The 27,919-nt window shown below is 40.0% G+C and overlaps 1 protein-coding gene across 7 annotated transcripts; it reads right to left on the bottom strand.

Moving 5' to 3' along the window:
• Window positions 1-1,208: 1,208 nt before the first annotated feature.
• Window positions 1,209-27,396, bottom strand: wu:fb16f03 (eukaryotic translation initiation factor 4 gamma 1). Of its 7 annotated transcripts, XM_027138757.2 has the most exons (30): window positions 27,260-27,330; window positions 24,607-24,658; window positions 23,583-23,697; window positions 22,067-22,153; window positions 21,232-21,429; window positions 20,874-20,958; window positions 15,419-15,558; window positions 13,180-13,272; window positions 12,939-13,023; window positions 11,460-12,374; window positions 11,285-11,370; window positions 10,988-11,180; window positions 10,733-10,866; window positions 10,364-10,474; window positions 9,822-10,202; window positions 9,559-9,705; window positions 9,023-9,259; window positions 8,786-8,890; window positions 6,982-7,266; window positions 6,263-6,501; window positions 5,895-6,121; window positions 5,189-5,310; window positions 4,734-4,906; window positions 4,330-4,455; window positions 4,158-4,239; window positions 3,947-4,045; window positions 3,641-3,781; window positions 3,453-3,534; window positions 3,210-3,350; window positions 1,209-2,320 (listed from the first exon to the last, which is right to left on the bottom strand). In XM_027138757.2, exons 3-30 carry the CDS (start codon window positions 23,646-23,648, stop codon window positions 2,139-2,141), a joined length of 4,962 nt encoding a protein of 1,653 aa, XP_026994558.1. In that variant the 5' UTR covers window positions 23,649-23,697; window positions 24,607-24,658; window positions 27,260-27,330; the 3' UTR covers window positions 1,209-2,138. The 7 variants fall into 7 exon arrangements, with proteins under 7 accessions (XP_026994558.1, XP_026994556.1, XP_047676426.1 ...); XM_027138755.2 differs by lacking the exon at window positions 24,607-24,658 and having other exon boundaries at window positions 27,260-27,396; XM_047820470.1 differs by lacking the exon at window positions 27,260-27,330 and having other exon boundaries at window positions 11,285-11,367; window positions 24,607-24,664.
• Window positions 27,397-27,919: the final 523 nt, after the last annotated feature.

Here is a 27,919-nt window from a genome sequence, read left to right as displayed (position 1 = left end):
GAACTCCTCCATCCTGATCAAAAAGGCACAACAGTGCCTATATTTTCTGAGTGCTACAGGATACTGGAAAACTTTTACCGCTGTACCATTGAGAGTATCCTCACAAGCTGCGTCTCAGTGTGGTACAGCAGCTGCACAGCTTCAGACCGTAAAGCCCTTCAAAGGGTAGTGAAAACCGCCCAACAAATCATCGGTATTAAACTACCCACCTTGGAGGACATTTTCAAAAAACGCTGTTTGCAAAGGGCGAGGGGCATCATCAAAGATCCCTCTCACCCCAACCACGGACTGTTTACACTTCTCCCATCGGGCAGACGTTACCGTTGTCTCAGAGTCCGAAGAAATAGACTGGAAAATAGCTTCTTTCCCATGGCTGTTTCTGCACTGAACAGCTGATATGGTGTTAACAATCACCACTGTACTGCCAATTTTTCTTCTTTTTTGCACTATTTTGCACCACTTTACTGGTTAAATCATGCATCCTTGCACCACCCAAAAACTATCATTACACTTGTGTGTCCATCCATATTTATTCTGTCTAGTCTGTGTATATATAGATGTATATATTCATAATGACATTCCTTTTGTACAGCTATATCTGCCATACCACTTCATACTGTATCATACTTATATAAAAACCACACTATATAAACCCTTATTCAGTTATATGTACATATTACTACACCTTCTGTATAACCTCATACCCTTATTTATTACACTGCCACTTGTAAATAAGCCATCTATGCACTTCTGGTTAGATGCTAACTGCATTTCATTGGCTCTGTACATGTACCTTGCACAATGACAAAGTTGAATCTAATCTAATCTAAACAGGCATCATGAGTAAAAAACAATTTCACATTGTCAAATTGGGTCGTCATTTACAATAAACACCTCTTACCTCAACACTTATGTCTTCATCTTCTTTCTAAGGGTCCCAATAATGGCCAAATCCCAACCAAATAGATCGCAACAATAGTTTTCAAGAACTGGGATAGCATTCAATTGTTTTTAAATGTAAAATAATCTGTCTCTTAAAAAAAAATGTGTGTGTATATATATATATATATATATATATATATATATATATATATATATATATATATATATAAATGCAAATTTCTTGTAATGAATCATTTTACAAAGGAATATTTTTTTGAAAAAGTGGTTTCAGCTATACAGGGAAAAAGGAAAAACAAAATGAAACATTAAAGTTAGCATTTTTATTATTGAAAATTTTAAACAAAAACAATCAATAAACTAAATATTTACAGGACTCTCCTGAAATGTGTTATTAGCAGAAAGGGCTTTTCACACTGTTTTTGTCTTCCTTATTTATTTATTTTTTAACACTTTTGCCTTTCTTATAGTAAATATCTTAATTTTTTTTCTAGGTTTTAGTATTGATTGTATTTTATAAAATGCACTACAGCCTTCACACGAATTCAGCCAACCAGTTTTTTTGTCCTCTTTTTTTTGTCCTTTTTTTTTTTTAAACAAAGTTAAATCAGACAAGTTCAGGGTGACGGTTAGTGTAACTCCGCCCCCCTCAGCAGCAGCAGCAGCTAAAAAAGAAAAGACAAAGTTCAGCCTCCATTGCTTTTTCCCCCTCTTCTTCATCACACAGAGCTATTAGGAAGCAGTTCATTTCCTCCTTTTAAGACCACCCAATCACAGCTCTGGATTCTGTTTTCTTTGCCCTGTTTAACAAAATCAGGTGGCAGGAAAAATGGAAAAAAAAAAAAAAGAATAATAAACACAGCACTTCATTCTCCAGCACAAGGTATAGAGTTTCTCTCAACATGGTACTTGAAGGGTTTAAAAAAATATAGAGCTCTGAGCAGCTTTTGATACTCATGCTGGTGTAGCGACACACTGTAGGCAAAGTGTAGGCAGAGTTTATTGACACCAAGCTGATGTCAAAAACCACAGAGACTATAACGGAACAAGATCTTCAGATGACTTTATCCTTGTGGTGAATTATGTCATTTTCATTAAAGTTTTGGATCAAAAATCATTCAATAGCATAAAACCAGGGCAAACATTTGATCTGAAATTCAAATTTTCATCCATGCTCAAAATTGCATCTTGTTCAAACTCCCACAAGAGTGGAAACTTGTGAAAGGAGCCAGGGCTGTTTAGCTGTTGTCTGATTCGTCCTCAGCTTCACGGAGCCATGTAAAAAAGGCGGTGACTGATTTGAGGGCAACGCCCTTGCCTTGCTGCTCGGCTGGATCTTTGCTTGACTCCCACTTGTAGAATCCATCCTCCTTAATGATGTCCTCGTCGTAGAGTATGTCGAAAAACATCCGCAATAAGTCTAAACATGCAAAAAATGTAAATAAAATTCAAGATTAGTAACATTCACAATGTACCAGAAAGCATTAAAAAAAGACTTGTATACAGGCGCATCTCAATAAATTAGAATGTCGTGAAAAAGTTCATTTATTTCAGTAATTCAACTCAAATAGTAAAACGTGTGCATTATATAAATTCAGTACACACAGACTAAGGCCATGTCCATGTTCATTTGAAAACGTATTGGTGTGCCTAAAGTAGTTCAAGTCTTTTGTACTTTTAACTGTGGCTCACAAAAAAAAATCGCAAAAAATTAGAATTATGGTGACATGCCAATCATCTAACCAACTCAAAACACCTGCAAAGGTTTCCTGAGCCATCAAAATGGCTCTCAATTTGGTTCACTACGCTACACAATCAGGGGAAGACTGTGATCTGACAATTGTCCAGAAGGCAATCATTGACACCCTTCACGAGGAGGGGAAGCCACAAACATTCATTGCCAAAGAAACTGTTCACAGAGTGCAGTATCCAAGCATGTTAACAGAAAGTGCGGAAGAAAAAGATGCACAACCGACTGAGAGAACCTGAGAGAGCTTTGAGAGGCTTGTCAAGCAAAATCGATTCAAGAATTTGGGTGAACTTCACAAGGAATGGAACTACACATCAGTCATGGCCAGCCCGAGACTCAAACCCACAACCTTGACTCCTCCCTCCACAATTACTTGGCTGATGTCACTCGTTCCACACACACATGCTCGTAAAAGTGGCCTGATCATGTCTCAGTTCTTGGTTTGGTTAGAATTCCAAAATTCCAACTCATAATTCCCACTTATCTAAATGTAAATATCAATCAAGTGTACTCATAAGAATATTATGCCACACCCATTAGGTGTATGAGACACACTCACTTGGCGGCTGCTCCATCTGCACCATGAGGCTCTGTAATGCATAAAGTGCCTGCAGCTCCTTCTGCTCATCCTTAATGTAGCGCTGGAGCAGCTTGGCCCTCTGGGAAATCTTTTTAGAGTCAACTTTATACGGAGTTTCGCCTGTTCACAGTAAGAGAGAGAGAGATTTATAATAAATGTACATAAAAGAGGTTTGTGTGTTACTTAACTGGCTAGAAAAGAAAGATTTATTACACGACTCACAAATGATAGCAGCCTGACACACAGAGGACATCAGAGCTCGAACGAAGGTATTCGACGAAACCTGCTGCTCATCCAGGTTTGCCTGAAAGAGCAAAGTGATGTCACCCATGAAATTCACACATCAAGGTTATACCATTATTTTCACAGATTTACACACACACACACACACACACACACACACACACTACCTCCACCCAGTTGAATATGTGCTGGTTGTCGGATTTGTCCTGCAACAGTTGGTCCATCTGTTTCGAAAGCTCTTCCGTACTCAGTGATTTCCTACTGCTACCAACTTTTCCATACCCCTCCCCCAGTGTGTAGTCCACTCCCTACATGAACGTACATAAACACACCATTAAAGTTTTAGCCCATCCGTTAAACATCATAGAGACAAGAGCAATTGAGAAAGCAAAGAATGACAAGAATTGAAGGAATGAGAGTGAGAATAGATAAGGAACAGGGGAGGTAATAAGGAAGTGATTTCTTGATCAAACCTTCTCAGTCACAAACTTATTCACGTCTTCATCCTCAGACAGGAAGTCCTTCCAGCTAAGCCCCGCCTCCCTCCACATGTCTCCAACCTTCTTATGGCTCTGTACATATAAAGAGAAGTGTTTATAATGAATACACGATTATATTCACTGATTCTCTCTCTCTCTCTCTCTCTCTCTCTCTCTCACACACACACACACACAGAGAACATACCATTCCTTTGCAGAGCAGGGTGAGGAGGTGTGCTAGTAGATCTCCAGCTTTGCCAATAGGTACCAGGGGCTTAGACACTTCCCTGTAAATCATAAGTCACAATGTAGTCGATTTTCCTGCTGCATGCTCAGTCACGCTGTCTTGTGAAAATATGTTGAACTGTGTGACTCACCTAAAGAGTGAGCCCATGGAAATCCCACCCTCATGCAGCAGGGGAGTGATCAGTTCAGCCAGGTAAACCCAGATATGAGGCACATCAATAGCCATGTCCTCAGCCACCTCCAGCACCTCCATCAGGCTGAAAACAAACACACACAAGAGAAATTATACCATATATGTACATTTTTACCATCAACATCGATCTTTTATTGTCTCTAAAACACATTTGAAGTCTTCCACTGACAAGTCTCAAACACACACACGTGCACAAACATCCACACAAACACTTTATCCTTCTGAGGACATTCCATCGATAATTACTAACGCTTCTAAATAAAACTGTTATACTGCTAAATGTTTACCTTTACTAATAACCTCAGTAGACACATGCACACACATGCACACACACACACACACCCTTTGTAGTACTGCTGCTCAGACAGCATTCCAGCTTTGACGAGTTGGTGTAGTAGTAAGCCCATGTGCTCTCTGGCGATAGTGCTGCGCTCCAGAGTCGACTCAATTCCAGTCCTCACAAACAGGTAGAGCAGTGAGGCAGAGTTCATCTCGCTCACACACTGCAACGCCTCCTGTTGGATGACAGGACACCACACCAACGTTGTATGTGCCAGCCTTCATGTAATGCTGTATAAGTTTTAAGTGTGCGTATAAACTTTTATATCATTCAACAAAAACAATTTGCTAATTGATTATCAGGCTTAATGTCAGGCTAGCATTAGGCAGCAGTTGGTTGCGTTGATAATCACGCCTATACATCAGTGCATAAAGGTTCAAGTTAGACAATGTTGTTATTTCCAGTCAAAATTGCTGTGTGTGTGTGTGTGTGTGTGTGTGTGTTTGTGTGTGTGTACCTTCATGTCATTAATGTGCAAGTACTCCTCAATGATAGCAGTGGATTTCTTTTCGAGTTCCTCAGGGCTTAGAGCCGGTTTAGACGGAGCAGGAGGTGGTGTGGAAACAGGTTCTCTCCTCACTACACACACGTAATGACATTATAAAGTATCAACATGAGGTAACTGTGTCTGTGTGTTACGAGATAGATATGTAGCGGAGTTCAAGTGTCATGTTGATTGTGGGTGTGGCCTGTCTGTCCTTAAATGTACACATCACTGTATAATATTGGTTTAATGTGCATTTCTGGTAAATACAAGATTCTAATGAAATTCTTTGGATCGTTGTGTCTGATTTGCATACGAGATCCCAGACCATTGAATTTCTGTAGCTCCGGCTGTGATTCAGGTTTATATCAAGGCACCCGTTAAAAACGTAACTGTTTCCATAGTGACTCCTCATTCCCAGGGATTTGTATGTGTCGACATGGTGATGTTTTCAGTCAGAGGTTTATTTATCATTGATGGAATGAGTCTCCAGTGTCAGTGCTTTATAAAGTCTTGAAGATTTCTGATATCTTCAGGATAGAATAGTTAAAGTTTTGCAGGTTAAATGCAACTAAAAGCAGTTTGGGATTTGCTGTTTTTGGAGAATAATTCATGTAAGGATTGTGCCATATAAAATTGTGTCATATAAAAAATTAAACACCGTTGTGAGGATACTGACCGTTGTCTTTGCTGGGTGCTCGTTCACGCTCTCTCTCTCGTTCACGCTCTCTCGCTCGTTCTCGCTCATCAGTCATGCTGGTGACTCGCCGTACCGTCTCGACCGGTCTCTGCTCCCACTCATCTTTTTCTCGGCTGAAGCTGCGCTTACTGATGCTGGGTCGGTTTCGGTCTGAACCACGTTCAAGACGGTCACCACGGTCGCCACGCTCTCTACTCAAGCTGTTCCTGTACAGTGAAAGAAAAATTAAAGGTTGATTCCAGATAAAGTCCAGAATCCTCTTATCTCACTGCTCTAACTCTATTAGAAAGTTGAGATTGCTTGCTGAGAGAATGTCTAGAGGGTGAAGAAAGAGCATGATCTCTGACCTTTGTGGGATTCTTCGGTCTGTGTCCATGTTGGAGGAAGATGAGGAGGAGGAGGAGGAGGAGGGAGGCTGCTGGAGGGCGGAGAAGCGATTCAGTGTGCTTGTACGGCTCGAGTCTTGAGCTGCACCATCACCACTGGGTTTAACCCCAGAGCCTCCACTGCTCCCTTTTCCCCAGCTGCCCCAAGATCCTTTGCCACCAGGTGCAAGTAGCTGGTTGTTAAAGTCCAGTGATCCAGGCTGGGACATCAGAATTATAGCAGTTTGTTAATTAGTATGTTAATATGTATATTCAATAGTATCTGATATATTCATTATAATATGTAATTCCAAAGAAAAAAAAAAGTGTTACAGAGAATCTGGAAATGGAAAACTCGTAATGTTAGAAAATGAATACTGAAGTCTCAGTATTAAATGCGTTTTATATTAATATATTAACAGTTTTCTTAATGTGTTTACTATCAGGAAATCATTCACTGTACAAGTCCCTGTAACTGCGCTGTTACTATAGCAACAGTAGCGTATTAGAACGAACAAACGTTCGTTTAAACCTGTCTAGAAAAGTAAATAAAGACCTTATGACCAGACAGGATGGTGGTGATGAACAGAGAAGATCACCATCGAAAATAATGGAAGTTCCTCTTACTAGGAAACATAATAATGGCTATAAACCAATCAACTACTAATGATGATAACTAATAATCCTAACTGAGGTGATACCTTGGTGATCTTGCTGAGGCGACTGGTGTCAATGGGCCGGTTCTTGGTGGAAATGGGAACCGTGTTCCAGCCGTCGTCTGGTGGTGGGTTGCCCCGGTGTGAGGCAGGGCCAGCACCTCGAGGGCCCAGGGTCACACCTCCTCCGACAGGTCCTCGTACATCCTTCTTGGAGAGGAGCTGCTGTTGGACTTTAACCTGCTCTCGCTGCTCCTCCATCTCTGCGTCCTTGTGGATCTGCTCGATTGTCTTAGGGCCCTGATCTCCCCGCCTGGGCACCCAGTTATTCTAAAATAGGGGATAAGCAATCGTAAACAAGAAAGTGAGTTCCTGATATTTCTGGTAACTGTGCTACTCTTGAGTTTACAGTAGTGTAGTGTGTTAGTACGCTCGATTTAAGCTCTTAAGTCGGACATCTGACTAGAGAAATAAACAAAGAGAACGCCTTTCCACACAGAAGTCCTAATCTGAAATTTAGGAATGTGTCTTTAACTGCAAATTCCTCAAGTGACAACAACACGGACTACACAGAAGTAGATAAACATCACTAACTACACAAATCACCAAGCTTATTCAGTTAGATTGTGGCCAAGATAAAACAGTCATCTAAATTCTGAATTCCCACTTTAGAGTTAAGTCAACACAGCGTTAGATCTGAGAGAAGATAATCCCAACCCGGATGCTTCCCGTCAGTACAGTTTCGTGTCAGTACCACCCCTGCACAGAAGAGGGCAATATTTTTAACACCAGAAATCGAGTTCTGGAAAGTCTATTTTCATAATGATTTCTATGTAAATAAAAAGAAATAACACAGCTAGCCTGAAACGTGGCCCAAAAAGGTTTGGGCTGTTTAACAATTTAATTACTGAATTACTACAAGAGTTCTATATACATTCAGCACACAACCACTAAGGCATTTGTATCATTTCAAAGCTAAAATGCTCATAACCACCTACCTGAATTAGGTTTATAAAAAAAAAAAAGTCAGTTCTCAAATGAAAAACGCACGGAAAATCCCAAAGGTCTGCTATATGAAAAAAATAAAATAAAATTAATAGAAATCTGTGAAAGAACAAATTTCCCAGAAAATATGGAATGTAAAGAAACAAAAAAAATAATCAGTAGGCTGAAATTTACTGACAACACCCATCTGTAATCTTACACACACACACACACACACACACACACACACACACACACACACACACACACACACACACACACTTAAGCAGAGTTTACATAAAGTTTCATTTCTGTGTAAGTGCTAGAGACTGTGAAGTCACTAGTCACTCTAGCCCTTCCACAGAAATGAAACTTTGGTTGTTTCTAAGAAGCTGGTGTGTGTGTGTGTGTGTGTGTGTGGGTGAGACAAAGGTCAATGACAGAGATAAGGCCGACAGGAACTCCACACACATCAAATATACACACATTTATATACAGCTGAAGGACTGCACACTAATATAAAATATAAATTAGAGAAACAAGAAAGCAGAACGAGGGGCAGAACCTAATGCAGTGGTATGAAGAAGCCGATTGGATATCAGAAAGAGATGGACACCTGTGAGGGCTTATGGTGCAGTGTAACAGTGCACACACACACACACACACACACACACACACACACGCACACGCAGCGCAATTCCCTAATGTCCTTTATTGGTATTCCAATACATCTATTAATTCAAATTCAGGTTTTGTTCTTTATTTTTTTTGCAACCGTTTTTCTAATTTTGTAAATTTTTTGTATCTTAAGTTTTAGAAAATGTTTTGAAGACTTCTTAGTAATTATAATATCTATATTATTCACCCGTCTCAGATCGATGACGTCCTGAAGCATGAATCGGATTCTGGACGATGTCTTCCTCTCTTTAATGATCTTCCCCATCTGGGTAAAATACTGATCCATGCGAGGCTGGAAAAAAAAAACAACAAAAAAAAAAAAAAACAACTTAGCTTTCAGGCCTGAAGCACTCTATTAATCTGGTGGTTATCTTAGATTACTTTTTATTATTTTTACTATTCTTTGTGTGTGTGTGTGTGTTACCCTGGCCTTCTCGAAGTCCAGGTCCTTGCCGATGGTGGACAGCAGTCTGCACAGACACTCCAGGCTCTCCTCGTCGTGGTTTTTCAGCAGTTTGACCACGCAGTCATGCATGATGTTCTCCGTAAGCATCTTCAGCTTGAACAGCTCGCCAATGAACTTGATGTTGCCGAGCGAGCGCCGCCGTGCCGTGTCCTTTGCCTCTTCTAGCTCCTCCTTCAGATGCTGTCGGACATCCTCCTGCAGAGGGGAAGGAAAAAAAAGAAATAACAAATAAATAGAGTCAGAAGTAAAGGATGAGTTTTTTGTACTCATATAAAAAGTCAATACCACACAACAATACTTTACAGCACTGCACAATAACCTACAATACTCCATGTGTCACAGTCCACAAGTGGTGTTCAGTATTGCACAAAGTCCACAATATACTCAGTAGCAGTGCATAATACTGTCCTGACAATCATGTAAACCATGCAATAAAATGTGCTTTCAGTGAAGTACGAGTGTGTTTGTGTGTGTGTGTGTGTGTGCGCGCATACCTCAGTGGCAGCATCCAGCTCCTTTTGTTTCTTCTCAAAGATCTCGTCATCATCCTTGTCCTTCTCGAATTCTTTCTGGCAACGATTTAACAGAAGCTTTCGGAAATTCACCATGACATTGGGCTTATCGGAAGTCGGCACTTTCAACTACAGAGACAGAGACGGAGACAGACAGAGAGATCATTCTACGTTCTGTGATGTTGACTCCCAGATTAAGAAAATGAAGTGGTGTCTACTTTATAAAAAGACACACAGACACACACCCCCATGAGGCATCGGCACATGTTAGCGTACGCGACAGAGAAATTGGGCTCAGAGATGGCCTTCTCGAACACGAGGTCGATCACACCCTTTAGCCTCTCCTCTGTGTCAATGGTCATGTCTGTGATCTGTTTCATCAGTGGCTGGAACATCTGAGGGGTCAGTTTATTCAGGACGCCTCGCACACGTCGCAGTAGCTCCCGTGTCTTTGAAGTCTCTGCGTCATCGACTTCAACTCCTCCACCACCACCACGTCGCCACGCATTCTCTGCCTTGCTCAGATGAATATCATCATTCAAGGACACGCCAGACAGGACGATCTTCCTCGGTTCCTTACGGGAACTGGACTGACCTGAGCGCCTGGGTCCCGGCAAACCCATAGCCTGGACATAGACAGAGTGATGGAAATAAAACAAGAAATTAAATAATATGGAGGTGATAAGATAAGCAGAGGAATAACAAGAGTATATAACAGGGGCCTTTCTTCAGTTCTACATGTGTAATGCTACATGTTATTCAAGCTGTGATTGGTGGAGAGACTGACCGGGCCACGCCCCCCAACTGGCTGTCTTCCCAAATTAGCGAATGAAGGTGTGAAGTCTGGACCACAGTTCATCCTGCTCAAGTCTAATGGCCGCAGAGGAGTTTTATTCACCTAGAGAGAGAGAGCGAGAGCGAGAGCATAAAGCGTGAGAATAAAAAAACAGCCAGATGAAATTAGCGTTAAATGTCTTACATGAGCACCAATGGCAGGCACCCAAATATAATTTAACATGGCAAGCAAAGCACGTTTATTATTCAATATGCTCAATGATATGATAATGAGAAAACAAATTATGGGTGTCTTAAAATGTAAAACACCTACTTACTGTGTGTGTATGTGTGTGTGGGAACACACGTGTACACACCGTACCTTATCCAGCACCACGTCGCTGATTTGCGGTAGCCCTTCTGGTTTGTGCATGCTAGCGCTGATGAACTGGAAGCCCAGCAGAAACACTCGATCATATTTCTTCTTCTCCTCAGGGTTCAGAGGTTTCCACTGTTCTGTGGGGACCAGAGAAAGACAAATTCCATCACACACCCAATGTTTTTACAAGAATTTAACGAATATAACGGGAGAGTAGCATACTAACTAAAGGAATGTGCGATTTTTAGTAACACACACCCTGTTTGTACTGGTACTTCTGCTCGGTGGGCGTGGCCGGTGCCGGACTCCGTCGTTGGAGGTTTTCAGCATCAAGCTTGTCTTCCTTCTCTTCCCATGTCTCTTCCATGTCTTCTACAGGGGGTGGAGCTACAGGGGCAGGTTCAGCCTGCTCTGATTTTGTCAGAGGCATGGGCTCTGGCTTTGGTGGTGGCTAATTTAGATGGGGTGAGTTATGATATAAATGAATATTTGTCAACACACACATGCACACACAAGCAGACACGGTCACGCACGCAGACATGCACGTGCACACACCTCTTTAAAGGCATCCAGCACATCACCAGTCTCCTTCTTGTTTAGGTCCTTCAACTTCCTCTTCTTTTTTGGCACAGAAACGGCTGCTTGAAGAAAAAAAAGAAGGGTCAAACTACATAAAAGCATCATCACAAAAACTATTTGCTACCAGTTCAATTATTAGAATCCTTTTTACCTTGCATAGTGCTGTCTGGGGCAGTTGTTTGTGCAGGGGGCGTGTCCTCTTGTTCCTCAGCAAGAGTAGGAGGAGAAGGTGGTGCTGCTTTAGCAACAGACACAGGCGCAGCAGGACTTCGGGTTTCTTTGTCGATTGGTTCTGGGGTCTCCTTAGCAACAGGACAAGGATCCTCAATAATGGTTTCTTTGACAACAGGCTCGGTTGTTTCTGTGGCAACTGGAGGAGGCATCTCCTTTGCAACCAGAGCCTCCGGGACAACAGGAGGGGGGGGTTCCTTGGCAATTGGTGCAGGGATCTCCTTCACAGCTGATAACGGGGTATCCTTGGCAATCAGAGATGGGGTTTCTGTGACAACAGGAGTAGGTGTTGGGATAGGAGCTGGTGTTTCTTTGACACTTGAGACAGAAGTTTCTTTGACATCTAGGAGTGGTGGTGTCTCGCTGACAACCTGAGCGGGGGTTTCCTTGAGGACAGGAGAGACAACTTTGGTAGTCCGTGTTGAGAATTCCTCGAAAACAGGTGGAGCCTCTTTTGTGATGTCAGGCTCAGCAAGAGGGCTGACGTCTCTGTTGGCATCTGCGGTTAAACCGTTTACAAACTGCAGCTCCTCTGGCTGTGCGATTGGCGACTCCAGTGCTGGGTCAGCTCCTGAAGCCGGAAGAAGTACAGAAACTGTTGCCGGTCCTGCCCCATTCTCTGTAGAACCGCAAGAAGGAACCGCAGTTGATGAGGATTTCAGCTCCTGCTGTTTTGCATCTTTGAGTTGTGTGGCTTTATCCATGGTAGGAGGTGGGGCATCAACTGTGTCACTGATTGGGCTGGTGGGAGGGGGAGTGGGCGGAGCATCTGGGATAGGGATTTCCCCTGGGGGAATGGGGAACTCTAGGGATACTACAGGTTTTACCAGGTCGTCTAGAACAACAAAAATTAGTTTTTAGTTTTAAAGACAAAGGCAGCAAGAACTGTTCATCTTTGCTGTTCTTAACAGCTGTTTGCATTTCACCTGGCCAGATTCTAACGCAGGATCAAACACAGAAGTCAGATTAATTTGTTTACATTTTGTCACTGCCCTCCTACACAAACACAAACATGACAAACTGCATTCAGGGAACTGCTGACACATTTCCAGTCCGAATCTTTCGGAATCTATTGGCTGATGCTCAATCGAAGCTCTTGCCACATGTCATAGGCACAACGTCGTAGAAAGGATTTCAAACAATACTAAAACCATCAGAGCGTATTGGCAGACTAAGAAAATGACGTCTTGGAAATTCTGGCTAAATTGTGTGGTGTGCGTTTAGAATAAAGAAAGGAAGAAAAATATGAAGGCTGAAAAATAAGAGATACGATTAAAGCAAAGACTAAAACTAAAGGCAGATGGTAGTGAAACTGGTACGTGGCACCAGACTGAGAAACTACCAGCTGTGTGGGGGAGTGTTAATCATTACAAAATGCACACAGTGATACCCTCCTTACCTCCCCTGGCTGCTGTGACAGGAGGCGGGGCTTTCTCACCATTCGACTGTGTGATGGCTTCGCCGTCTGACATCGTCAGGGCCGACTAGGATGGAGAAAGAAAAAGAAAAGAAAAAAAGAGATTTGTTAAATGATAAAAAGAAGCACTCTTGCAAGATGTCTGTGTCCATTTTTTCGAATGACATTAGTCAAAGTTGCAGCGTTTCACTGGCTTTTTCTATGTAATGAAAGAGAGCGTTACCTGTGGAGGTGTAGGGGTGGAGGCGCTTCGGCCCCCAGACATGATCTCTTCAGTGATGTCTCGGCCTCCTTGATTAGGGTCTCGTATCCTTATCTGCGTGGAAAGATAGTATTAACCTTCCTCTTGTGCACGGATTTAAAAAAATAAAAATAACGAGTGAGAGTGAACAAATGATAAAGAAAAAGAGAGAAAGGAAAGGAGGATTGCCGAGGAGTTGAGCGAGTCCAGTTAGAGTTATTCTGTGCATTCTCTCTCTCACACAGACAAACTACATAAAGTCAGAGAAAAGGCTAAAACACACAGAAATCCAGCAGCTGTTTGTTCATCTTACCTAACTCCAGTGTGTGAAAAGCTTGACCCAATAGTTTTCACAAACACACAAGCATGAGCCAGCACATTTGCTAGCTGCGCTAAAGGCCTGAAGGCCTGTCTAGTCCTCGAGCCAGAGTCCAAACCCAGCCCGACTGTGTACACACACATGCCCTCACCAAAATATATCACACACACCACACACACACCCTAAGCCTTCAAGCTCTCTCACATGCTCAACCACACACGCAGGCGCAGAGAGGCACACAGAGAAAAATTAGACAGAGTGTAAAACGGGAGAGAGAGGTCTTGTGAAACGAGTGCCATGGAATGTGTACACACCCACTGAGTGAGAGACAGACAGACACAGAGAGAGAGAGAGAGAGAGAGGGGCAAATATGGGGAGGATATTCCCCTTCCGGGACAGAGAGTGGGCGGGAAAGGGAGTCGAGCCACGTGGAGCTGCTAAGCTGTGCTGACTTGTCCTTCTCAAACACACACACACACACCATAGACAGTAAATGCCTATAATGGTAGCATGACTGTGCAGTATCATGACAGCTTGCCCCCCCCCACACACACACACACACACACACTTTATCCCCCCCAGTTTTCCTCCCTGTTCTGTCACTCGTGTACCTTCGTTTCTCCCTCTTCTTGTTCCGCAGCAATAACACACTTCAGGCAGCATTCAGAGGGGGGATGGCGATCAGGGTTGTGATTGTCCAGTGGGTCAAAGTTCACCCAGTTAAAAGTCTACCAGCTGCACGTCCATCCCCAAAAACACCACATTCATACAAGTAGCGCAGCATTTGCTCAAGAGATTAAAAAACTGCATTGGTGCTTTTAAAGAATTTTAAATAAACAGGCAACCATGCAGAACATTAATAAACTTGACTGAATCATGCCATTTCACCAGAGATTTGCCATCCAGGGCAGCAAGAGTCTAAAAACATCTGGAGTAATAAGAATACTAGAGATAAAAGACTAACGTATAATAGACAAGCGCCGGTACAGTACTACAGATGCTAGTAAAATGACCAGAGCTCAAAGACTAGAGTAGAATAACTACAGATCAAACACTAACGCATTGTTACTGCTACAGATGAAAGACTAGAGCATTAATAACAACTGATCAAAGACAATCACGTTACAATTACAACAGATCAAAGACTTGAGCATTAATAACAACAGATCAAAGACTGGAGCATTAATAACAATTGATCAAAGACAATCACGTTACAATTACAACAGATCAAAGACTGGAGCATTAATAACAACAGGTCAAAGACAATCATGTTACAATTACAACAGATCAAAGACTGGAGCATTAATAACAACAGATCAAAAACTGGAACATTAAAATGACTACAGATCAAAGACTGGAGCATTAATAACAATTGATCAAAGACAATCACGTTACAATTACAACAGATCAAAGACTGGAGCATTAATAACAATTGATCAAAGACAATCACGTTACAATTACAACAGATCAAAGACTGGAGCATTAATAACAATTGATAAAAGACAATCATGTTACAAGTACAACAGATCAAAGACTGGAGCATTAAAATGACTACAGATCAAAGATTAGAGCATTAAAATGACTACAGATCCAGGTTTGGCGCATGGGTGTCCAAGCTTATCTGCAAGGTGTGGGTGCAGGTTTGCATACCAATCAAGCAGGAGCCACAGCTGATTCCACTTGTTCAATCAGTCGCTTCAATCTTGGCTTTAAAGAGACTCAGTTGTGGCTTTTGCTTAAAAAACCTGCACCAACACTGGACCCGCATGGACTACAGAGAAAAGACTAGAGCATTATTACTTACTAGCACATTAAGATTATGACCGATCAAAGACTTCAAATTTCACGTGTGCAGAGAAGTTGTGCAGTAACGCATAACAGAAGTGGATGACAGATGCTCACCGGTTTGCGTTCCCGTTTGGCCGGTGCTGCATGCTGTGGAGGAGGCGGGGCTTGTTGTTGCTGGGGGGCGGGGTTCATGAGGACAGGTGCCGTGGCTACAGGAGGCGTGAACTGGGGCTGAGTTTGGTAGTAAGCTCCAGCTACAACACAGTATAAACAATTGGGGCACAATCATGACATTTTACCCACATATATATACACATTATATATATACAGTGATCCCTCGTTTATCGCGGTTAATGGGGACCGGAACCCCTTGCGATAGGTGAAAATCCGCGAAGTAGGAGTGCCCCCCCTAAGAATTTCCGTATGTGTGTGTGTGGGTACAAAATGTTTAAAATATGTATATTTATACTTTGTATATATATTTTACTTTAACTATAAAACCTTATTATACATTCACACTCTCTCTCTCTCTCATACGATACGTATTATGGTGTTCTACACTCACTAATGACAGTAGCATTGTAAGGGCTTAACGAAAACACAATACGCGAGACACAGTTGACAGCGTGAACGAGAGTGGCGAGACACAACAAGGGAAGAAGCTGGGAGGGGATGCGATGATGCGCAGCCAATCAGCTCAGATCTCGTGCCGGGGGCCAATCACGTGCCTTGTCTGAGTGCCTGTAGGTATGTACAAAGGCTCTGAGAGAGTTTCTCTCTTTGTCTGACATCCTGGGGAACAGTTTTTATTTTTCAATGAATAATCTTTAAAAAAAAAAAAAAAAAAATCAAAGATGCACCGAGGCCGCGAAACTTGAACCGCGAAGTGACGAGGGATTACCGTATATAAAATGTGTGTTCTGTATATTAAAAAAAAAATATGTGCACCCCTCTCTACAGATTTGCAAGCACACAACTGTACAGAATGCTTGTGTGAGCTTTAGCACAAACATATACCCCTGTGCACAATGTGAGAACTCGAGTGTCCTGTACACAACCCAGCTAAACACATTTGGGATGAGCTGGAACACTGACAGCACCAAAGACCTCCTTACCCATCATCAGTGCCTGAACTCATTCAGCCAGACGAGCATCAGTGATCACAAACCCCCAGAGCCACGCTCCAAAATCTAGTGCAAAGCCTTTCCCACAAGAGTGGGGTTTATTATATCAGCAACAACGTACAATAAAATCAGCAAAAGGAGAAATAAATCTGGAACGGGATGTTTAACGAACATCGGAATATTCAATAGACTGCAGGTCACGGAGGTTAAACAAAGTGTATAAATCATTGTTTAAGTTTCATTAGATTCATGATGTCAGATGTGTTTATTTTAAACATATAAAAAAGAGAAACCTTTTACAGTATAGCAAGATGGAACAAATACAGCTTGGCGAAGTTTAAATCTTTTTGTTTGTCCGTTTACAACTTTATCTGCATGTTTAACAAGAAATTAGATTTTTGGGGTGTTACCACAAAGTTTCATGTGGTTTTGACATTTATTATTTGGGAAAATTACCAGTTTGAAAATACTTTTTTTTTTTTTTAATTAAAAGTGTGACGTGTACTGATATATAAACACACACACACACAGTGGGGCTTGAAAGTTTGGGCACCCCAGGTAAAAGTTTGTATTGATATGCACAAAAAAACAAAACAAGAAAAGATGGAAAAAAATCTTCAAAAATCTTCAAATTACAGTTACATCAATAAACATTCTTTTATTTCCATCATTTATACTTTCAAAATAACAGAAAACAAAAAAATGGTGTCTGCAAAAGTTTGGGCACCCTGCAGCGTTTATAACATGCATCGCCCCCTTTCTAAAGCTGTGACCTGACACTGTCATGGATTGTTCTCAATCATTGTCTGGAAAGACCAGGTGATGTCAATCTCAAAGGTTTTAAATGCACAGACTCATCTGACCTTGCTCCAACAATCAGCACCACGGGTTCTTCTAAGCAGTTGTCTAGAAAACTGAAAATAGTTGACGCTCACAAAGCAGGAGAAGGCTATAAGAAAATAGCAAAGCGTTTTCAGATGCCAATATCCTCTGTTCGGAATGTAATTAAGAAATGGCAATCATCAGGAACAGTGGACGTTAAAGCAAGATCTGGAAGACCAAGAAAAATAGACAGAAAGAACAGCTCACAGGATTGTGAGAAAAGCAAGTCAAAACCCACGTTTGGCTGCACGATCCCTCCAGAAAGATCTGGCAGACACTGGAGTTGTGGTACACCATTCCACTATAAGGAGATACTTGTACAAATATGGTCTTGGTGGTAGAGTCATCAGAAGAAAACCTCTTCTACGTCCTCACTACAAAAATCAGCGTTTGACGTTTGCAAATGAACATATAGACAAGCCATTTTGGAAACTCCGATGAGGTTAAAATAGAACTTTTTGGCCGGAATGAGCAAAGGTACGTTTGGAGAAGAAAGGGCACAGAAATTAATGAAAAGAACCTCTGTCCAACTGTTAAGCATGGGGGTGGATCAATCATGCTTTGAGGTTGTATTGCAGTCAGTGGCACAGGGAACATTTCACGAGTAGAAGGAAAAATGCCATCTGTGAAGAAGCTGAAGGTAAAGAGAAGATGGCTTCTACAAATAGATAATGATCCTAAACACACCTCAAAATCCATGGTGGATTACATCAAGAGGCATAAACTGAAGGTTTTGCCATGGCCTTCACAATCTCCTGACCTCAACATAATTGAAAATCTATGGATAGACCTTAAAAGAGCAGTGTGTGACAGACAGGCCAGAAATCTCAAACAACTGGCAGACTTTTGTAAGGAAGAATGGGCGAAGATACCTCAAACAAGAATGGAAAGACTCTTGGCTGGCTACAAAAAGCGTTTACAAGCTGTGATACTTGCCAAAGGGGGCAGTACAAGGTAACTCTGCAGGGTGCCCAAACTTTTTTTTGAAGAAACACTTTTTTTCCCTATTTTGAAAATACAAATGATGGAAATAAAATCTTTTTTGACATATTATAAGAATGTTTAATCTGTAATTTGATGAAGATTTTTCCATCTTTTCTTGGCTTCTTTATGCACATTAATAAAAATTACCTGGGGTGCCCAAACTTTCGAGCCCCACTGTGTGTGTGTGTGTGTATATATATATATATATATATATATATAAAAATAAATTTCTCTATGTATTCCTCTCTCTCTTTCAGACACACACACAAACAACCTGATGCGGTGGAGGCCACAGTGTGGAGCAGCAAAAACTCAAGACTATATTTAGTCATAATCACACATGGAGAGAAGGAGGGCGTGTGCGCGTGTGTGTGACAGACACAGAATGAAACCAATGAGACGAAGCGAGACAGACAGGAGGAGACAGACAGACAGGGAGAGTGTTTTTGAAAAGGATTTAACTAAAGCCTAAGAAACAAGTCAGAGAAAAGGAGGAGAAGACTAAGAAAAAGCGAGAGGACTGGTGAACGTGTAGAAGACATACAGACACAGAGACGTACCATTAGTAACGCTGCTGGAAGCTTTGTTCCCCATCCTCTCCGCTCTCTCTCTCTCTTACTTTCACAGCTATCCTAACTATTCCTAACTATCTTTCCCTCTCTCTCTGCTCTCTGTCTCAGTTAGTCCTGAGTGATCCACCAGGAGTGAGAGATTTGATCTTCAGAGACGAGAGGGCTGGCATTTTCTGCTCTGTGTGTGTGGTGTGTGTGTGTGTGTGTGTGTGTGGTGTGCGTGCACGCATGCATCCCTCAGCAACCTGATAAAAATAACTCCACGTGAAAGTGTGCACGCATTTACATGCTCATCATACCGGCTGCCACATGACTGACAACTTTAATTTAAATCATAAGAAAAAACATCAGCACCTGCTAGTGGCCTGGAGGGTAAAGCAAGTAATGTGATCATACAAATGAGATTATAATTCATTTATATGGAATAAAAACACTGTCAATAATAATCGAACGTAATTCAAAGCATTTGTGTGTAAATTTTAATTTTTGCGGAGTTGGATCCCAAAATCTACGGCCACGACAGTTTACAGATACGAGATTTTGCGTGTTTGTTCAAATACAACTCCAAAATGTACGACTATAACAGTTTATACACACAACGCTTGTTTTCACAACACCTCTTTTTCACACACGAAAACGGTCTGCGAAACAATGTCAAAAATACGTCATCACGTTCACAGGCATTACTATCGATTCCACGAAGTGCGCATGCTCCCCGCCCTCTTTTAAACCACCGGCGCCAAAATGGCGGATCAGCAGCCAAGCGCTCACTCATCGTCTCAGGTAAGTTGTTTTTTCCTTCCAAATTCGGACATGTTTAAGGGTTAGTTATCACTAATAAGTAAGTAAGATTAGCTCTCAGAGTAAGGTTACATTAGGTGCTTAAAGAATACAGCTGGAGGTCATCACTGCAGTCTGTAGCGTGATGAGATAGGCCTACATAAAAGAATTAGCAATTTTAAGTGTTAACTTACTAACAGCTGTGTACATGCACTGGAATACACAGGTCATGTAATATGTGTTCACTGCTTAAGTGTTAAAGTCATATTTTATTGTTTATCAGGTTCCATTAGGTGACATCTTGCACTCAGCCCAGAATCTGGTGTCGATGTTGACCAACACCGTAAGTGTTGGACAACAGAAAATGGGGAACCAGTCCAATATCAGTGGACAGTCAGCACAGGAAAGAATGTCCAAGTCAAATGGGCAGTCAGTGCAGCAGGAAATGGCTAGGTGTGAGGTGTGTGTGTGTGTGTGTGTGTGGGTGTCTTTTATGTAGGCCTATCTCATCACGCTACAGACTGCAGTGATGACCTCCTAATCAGCTGTATTCTTTAAGCACCTAATGTAACCTTACTCTGAGAGCTAATCTTACTTACTATAGTTAACCTATATCTGTAATATTACTCCTCTCTGTTATTAGTGATAACTAACCCGCCATTTCGGCGCCAGTGGTTTAAGAGGGCGGGGAGCATGCGCACTTCGTGGAATCGATTCATCTTCCCTCGGATAGTAATGCCTGTGAACGTGATGACGTATTTTTGACAGTTGTTTCGCAGACCGTTTTCGTGTGTGAAAAAGAGGTGTTGTGAAAACAAGCGTTGGTACATTTTGGAGTTGTATTGAACAAACACACAAAATCTCGTATCTGTAAACTGTCGTGGCCGTAGATTTTGGGATCCAACTCCGCAAAATTCAAATTTACACACAAATGCTTTGAATTACGTACGATTATTATTGACAGTGATTTTATTCCATACATTTAGAATGCACTCACTGTAACACTGTATTACTGAATAAATACTATTAAGGAATTAAACTAACATTCAAATAATAATTCAAAAATATCAATAACATTTAATGCGATTCCAAATGCATCTGATTCTTCAATATAGTTCTCTCATAAGTTTAATGAGCTATTAATTTGTTGCATAATTGTACACTACCATGTTCCTGTATATATGTGTGTGTGTGTGTGTGAAGTGGGGGGGTAGGGTGAGTACACACCGTACTCAGCAGGACTGCTTCCAGGATAAAAGTTTGGAGAACCTGCGACCTGATACTGCTGAGGAGAAACATATGAGGGGCGATACTGAAAGAAAGAAAAAGGATAAGAATGGTTAGCACCAGAAAATATTCTCTCTATATTGTTAGACTTTACCTAAGCCTACACCTCATGTAATCTAAGATTTTTTTATTTGTCTTCAGATAATAAGCTTTAGCCAAACAATATAATCCTGATTGGGCCAAATGCTTATTCCCCATTTTACAGAAATCACACAATTACAAAAAAAAAAAAAAAACCCTGAGAAGATGCACTAGTTTTACTAGCATTAAACACACAGGGATTGAGATCAGGACTCACCTGGCCGGGAATGTAGTAGGCGGGCCCCTGTGAGTTAGAAAAGCTGATTGGCTGCGTTGGGATCATCATCATCTGGGAGCCTGGCTGGAAGACGTGAGGGCTGTGTGTCCCGTGTGGTGGAGGGATGGGCCGTGGGGCGGAGCTTGCCTGGGCTCGAGCAGGGTTTGTGGGTAATGTGGGCCGAACAGGGTAGAACGGCTAAACAGAGACAGACGTTATTTATTTCATAATTGATTTTCACACAAACCCAGAGACATTCTGTGTTTATTGTAAAGAACAATGAAACCAACACAAGATTGAGTTCACAATAACAAGTAACAGGAGCTTCATTTTCATGGACCGGTGTTTGTGCTTTCTGTCAAACACCAACAATATTGAAAGAAAAAAAACAATAATACTGCGTAACAGTGAACAATGCAAAGAATGATTCTCTGACACACTCGGATTAACTTATTTTTTAACACAATTTTTTTTTACTTAAATAGTTTAATAGATTCAATGCATTCGATTCTTGAATTGATTCTTTAACACACCTGATACTTTAATCTTTAACGGATACTTTAATGAGCTTGATGTTTTAATGCATGTGAAACGCCAATTAATTCTATGATGCACCTGATTCTTAATTGATCCTTTAACACATGGAAACCTTTAACTGATTAAATACTGCGCCTGATTCTTTAATGCATACAATTTATTCTAAACTGATTATTTAAGGCAATCAATTAACTAATTGATTGATTCCTTAATTCACCTAATTTTTTGATTGATTTGTTAATGCAGCTGACAATGTAAATGATTCTTTGAAGCACCTGTGATGTTTTCAGTGACCTACCTGTCGGGTCTGGGCTGTAGGGTTCATTGGAGGAGGAGTAGGTGTAGCAAAAACCATAGATGGGGGAGGAGTAAGTGAGAAGTTAGGCTGGGGATGAGAAATAGGTGGATTATACTGAAGTATGAGGTTATGATGTGAATCTATTTACACCTGTCAGGAAACATCTGGCCAGATCTACAGGTGCATCTCCATAAATTAGAATGTCGTGGAAAAGTTCATTTCTTTCAGTAATTCAACTCAAATAGTGAAATTTGTGTATTATATTAATTCAGTACAAGTTTAAGTCTTTTGTACTTTTATTTGTGATTATTTTGGCTCATATTTAACAAAAATCCACCAATTTACTATCTCAAAAAATTCAAATACTTCATAAGACCAAAAAATAAACATTTTTAGTTAATTGTTTGCCTTCGGAAATTATGTTTATTTACAGTATATGTACTCAATACTTGGTTGGGGCTCCTTTTGTGTTAATTACTGCCTCAATTCAGTGTGGGATGGAGGTGATCAGTCTGTGGCACTGCTGAGGTGGTGTGGAAGCCCAGGTTTCTTTGACTGTGGCCTTCAGCTCATCTGGATTTTTTTGGTCTCTTGTTTCTCATTTTCCTCTTGACAATAAACAATAGATTTTTTATAGGGTTCAGGTCTGGTGAGTTTACTGGCCAGTTAAACACACCAACACCATGGTCATTTAACCAACTTTTGGTGCTTTTGGCAATGTGGGCAGGTGACAAATCCTGCTGAAATATGAAATCAGCATCTTTAAAAAGCTGCTCAGCAGAAGGAACATAAACATTCTCGGTAAACGGGTGCTGTGACTTTGGTTTTCAAAAAAACACAGTGGGGCAACACCAGCAGATGACATTGCACCCCAAATCATCACAGACTGTGGAAACTGGACTTCAATCAACTTGGGCTATGAGCTTCTCCACCCTTCCTCCAGACTCTATGACCTTGGTTTCCAAATGAAATACAAAACTTGCTCTCATCTGAAAAGAGGACTTTGGACCACTGGGCAACAGTCCAGTTCTTCGCCATTTTTTTAGCCCAGCTAAAACGCCTCTGACGTTGTCTGTGGTTCAGGAGTGGCTTAACAAGAGGAATTCGACAACTGTCAAATTCCTTATGCCAGATTTCTTGACACGTCTGTGTGTGGTGGCTCTTGATGCCTTGACCCCAGCCTCAGTTCATTCCTTGTGAAGTTCACCCAAATTCTTGAATCGATTTTGCTTGACAAGCCTCTCAAAGCTGCGGTTCTCTCTGTCGGTTGTGCATCTTTTTCTTCTGTACTTTTTCCTTCCACTCAACTTTCTGTTAACATGCTTGGATACAGCACTCTGAACAGCTTCTTTGGCAATGATCATTCTTAATGATCATGAGCCAAAATCATCACAATTAAAAGTACCAAAGACTTAAACTACTTCAGTCCATGAACATTTCTATGACATTCTTATTTATTGAGATGCACCTGTATATTATATTAAGTATTAGGTAACCTTACTGGTATCCTCTTTACCTGGGGCAGGTTAGGGGAGGGTGCAGGGAGTGGGGAGGAGGACGGGGGTCCTGGTACTTTATTCATTTCATCTGGATCCACGTCCAGGTCGAGCTCAGTCACCTACTGAAAAATTCTTCAGAAAGAGAAATGAAACACAAATATATTAAACAAAACAGTTTATAACAGACATCTGGCCACTCATTTTATTTCTGTTTAGGACAATAAAGATAGCTAATCACACGGGGGAAAACAATGCCATAAGATTGTGTGAGCATTAAAGCAATTCAGTGTGATGACAACTCAGTTTTATGAGATCAGATTCAGAAATGATCCGAGTACATCAGCAGCCACCAGATCATTGCATAATGTCAAAATATACTTGGGAAAAACAAACACACACACACGACTCTAATCACATGTGGGGCAGCTTGGGAAATGGTGGAAGAACACTTTGTGCACCGATGAGACCTTTGGATCCATAGGGGAGACACCGACATGAGAGTTCATGTGTCACTTGTCAGTAATCTGTTCTAATGAACGCTAACAAACTCTGTTTCTGTAATGCAATCACCATCAAAAAGGGTAAAATATGGGGTTTTGATGTGCAGGTATTTTTTATTAACCAAAGTGTGTGTTTACACACACAAAAAAAAACAATAATCATTATAAATTGATAATCAGGAAAAAAAATTATGATTTTATTTTTTTAATCAAACACGTTACAAATTATTTTTTTTGTTTTTATTAAATCACATGACTCAATTTCATAAACCCTCCCTATCAAGCAGGCGGATGCTTATAATGGATCATCGTTTTTGATATGCAATATCCATGCTTGCTTTTAATCGTCTCTTTCTGTATGAGCATACTGCACATTTCACTTAATTTCATTATGTTTGTTAATTCTACATATTGTACACACATATTGTACTGACTATATGTATGAGCAAATTGCACATTTTCACGTCAACTTATTATCTATATCTTTATCTGTATAATTGTTCTGCAATTTCTGGAGTTTGCTCCTAAGAATTTCACTCACCAAGGCACATGTGCTGTGGTGATGTGACAATAAAAGTGTCTTGACTTGACTTCTGTGGAGAAAACGTATTTAGAAAAAAAATCAAAAACTGTCAGCCACCTGCTTGGCGTAAATAGCCCAAAAGAGGGTCTGTCGGAAGCAGAAGACAATCGATTCTTATCCATTCTTCTTTACAACTCATGCTTTTCCTGTTTAATTTGTTGTGTTTAATTTTCTGCCCACAGGGACCACAATCATGAGAGAAAAAAGGAATTTATAAGAGAACAGAAAAAGAAACCCTAAAAAGAAGACAGAATTTAACAGCATATTATTAAATAGCCAAAATTAATGAAAGGAAGTAAGTAACCGATTTAGAGAGAACCAGAGAAGAATGAAATAGAAGGAAGACATGAGATGACCACGTGACCAGGCTTACTCTCAGCTAAACCACGCGCAGGTTGAAAGCCGGCAGAGTCGATCTGTTCTAGTAAGGGAACCGACTCATTTGAAATGAATCAATCACATCTGATTCAACGTTGTACTGTGGTGGGATTATTGTGTATAAATTCATTTCTGCCATTTTGTAAATGAATAATCTAGATTTGTTTTAAAAGAACTACACTTTAAACAGATGGATTGTTCATGGTAAATAAAAAATGCAAGTTTAATTTTTTTTTTAACATTTATGATTTATAGCTCAGTGAAGACCAACTTTGAATTTTAAGAGCCATAAAAGATAAAAGATTTCCCATTTCAAACTGCACATATACAGACCACACAAAGTGGAAGCATAATAAAAGTCAGACATACAAAATAAATTTTTGCAAACTTGCTCTTTTACTGATTATTCAATTTGCATGTCTGAGCCACTGGTTCATAAATTAACCAAATACAACATATACACTCACATCATGTGAAATAAAGCAAATTTAGACCGTGGAATGTTATTTGCTGTAAAACAAATAAAGTATCGTTGTACGGTTAATTATTATACCAATATACAAAAAGCCACAAACATGTTGATACAATTTGTGAACTTGTGAACCGATTTACTCGACTCCTAAAAAGAACCGATTCAACAAACGATTCACCGCTAGTCACAAGGCTACAGAATGAACAAACCACAAATCTGTGTTAAAACATTACATACCATTGTGTGCCAGTAACTACACACTGTTATTCCTTAACCTGTACCCTGGTATATTAGAACAGCCTCGTTTTAACCGCTAATGTGTTAGAAATGATTTATTAGCGAGTTAGCCTGGAATTATGGCCTTCAATTCGGGGTTAACGTTAAACATGTCGACGTGTCATCCTGGGAAAAGCCAAAAAAAGTGCATTAGAGTAACAAAAAACTGAAATATCATGGACAGACAACCTCATTCTGCAGCAACGTCACTGAAATCAAGCCATAAATAAAGCAAAATAGGCAGGAGCTAAGAGCTAACTCTAATAACTAAGTTAGCTAGCTAGCTATTAATAGGGGTGGAATAGCTTCGTCAGTTAGCTTCAGGTTTTATGTCAATAAAACACATTTAGACTTGAATGTTAAAGGTGACAGCTGTAGAGTCGGTAAAACCGAGTTAAACAGAACCAAACTGATTTGGTTTGAAACTTGATATAAAAATGTTGCTTATTTTGGACGCGTTTGAAACTTAAGAGTTTATGCTAATCGACACTGGATTAGCCACAAAGCTACTTGTCTATAAAGCATTATTTATGAGGATGATGTCCATGACAACCGAGAAAAACACCACCAAAACATAAAGTCGTGTTTTACTTATATTATATACACAAGTACAATGATGTAGTTAATGCAGGCATTAAATAAAGAGATAAATAAAGTGACCGTATGTTAGAAATATGACCAAGTGGAACTGAATTAAAAGCTTTTAATAATAAAAAAAAAAGTTGTTTGTTTAATGTTTGTTTAGTCGGTCCTTCTTGTTTTCCCTCTAATATTAATATTCCTCCATGGGTTATTAGGTTATTATCTAGTTAGAATTTCAAGCCAAACAGATCTGAGCTGCGCGAATCTAAAGTATTAAAAGTAAATAAATAAACAAAATGTACAAAAAAAGTGTCGATCATAATAATCATAATAATAATAATAATAATAATAATAATAATAATAATGATCCGTCGTCCTGATTATTCAACTATTATTAGATGATTAATTCTAGCCCCAATGAGGCCATTAAACCGAATTTATTTTTGTTATTTACGGTAAAACAGTTTAAAAAGTGGTGATTGTAGACTTTTAAGGAGTAATAAATTAACTTCAGCTTTTAGCTTTGTGTAGAATTTGTTCACTATCCTTTTATTTTATAGTCAATATGTTTATGTACTGAGAAAATAACCTCTCTCTCTCTCTCTCTCTCTCTCTCTCTCTCTCTCTCTCTCTCTCTCTCACACACACACACACACACACACACACACACACACACACACACACACACACACACACACACACACACACACACACACACAATAATAATAATAATTATTATTATTCATTTCTAGTAAATAAGTTTCTCTACATATGACACGCAAAACACCAATAATATCCAACCTCAAATTAAAATTATTACATTCATAATTACAAATAATAATAATAATAATAATTAAAGACAGAAACAAATAATAACAACATTGTAGAGAGGGCAGGCTTTACCTTTCTCCTTCAGTCCGTAGACCGGACAGACTGATTCCTCCTTCCGGAAGCCGGGACATACAACATCCGGCTTAATCAGACTAGGAATTCCGTGTCACATGACAAAGAAGCAGGCACGTTGGCACTGTGCAACTAACTGATGCATTAATCTCGTAAAAAAATTATATATTCAAGATTACAACTTCCTATATATATGACTGTCTTAAATTGTCCCCCCCCCGTGAAGCATAAATCAATAAAAAAAATACATTTTTTAAAATTAATTTAAAAACGATAGCACATCTATTTAGTACAGATCTCTTAGATTTTTTTTTAGTGTTGTACGTTTAATGAAGTGAAACAGATATAAAGAAAAACCAAAAGTATAGATTAGTTAACAGAACAAATATTCCAGTGTTATTTTTTTTGTGTGTGTAGTTATTTTTAACTGCTTTTAAGCAGATAAATACATAAATAACTATTAACAATTAATAATAATAATAATAATAAATAACAATAAAAAATAAACAAATAAATGACAAACAAATTAATTAATTAAAATAAATTAAAATAAAATAGAATAAAATAAAATAATTATTATAATACATCCTGGCTTGTCATCACCCATTTAAAATAAAATTTGCTTATCTTCGAGTTGACATTTTATCAGTTAGGATACAA

Source organism: Tachysurus fulvidraco, chromosome 11 (genome assembly GCF_022655615.1).
Source record: "Tachysurus fulvidraco isolate hzauxx_2018 chromosome 11, HZAU_PFXX_2.0, whole genome shotgun sequence".
Classification (NCBI taxonomy): Eukaryota; Metazoa; Chordata; class Actinopteri; order Siluriformes; family Bagridae; genus Tachysurus; species Tachysurus fulvidraco.
Note: the sequence above shows the minus strand (reverse complement) of the source record. Positions and strands in the feature narration are given on the sequence as shown.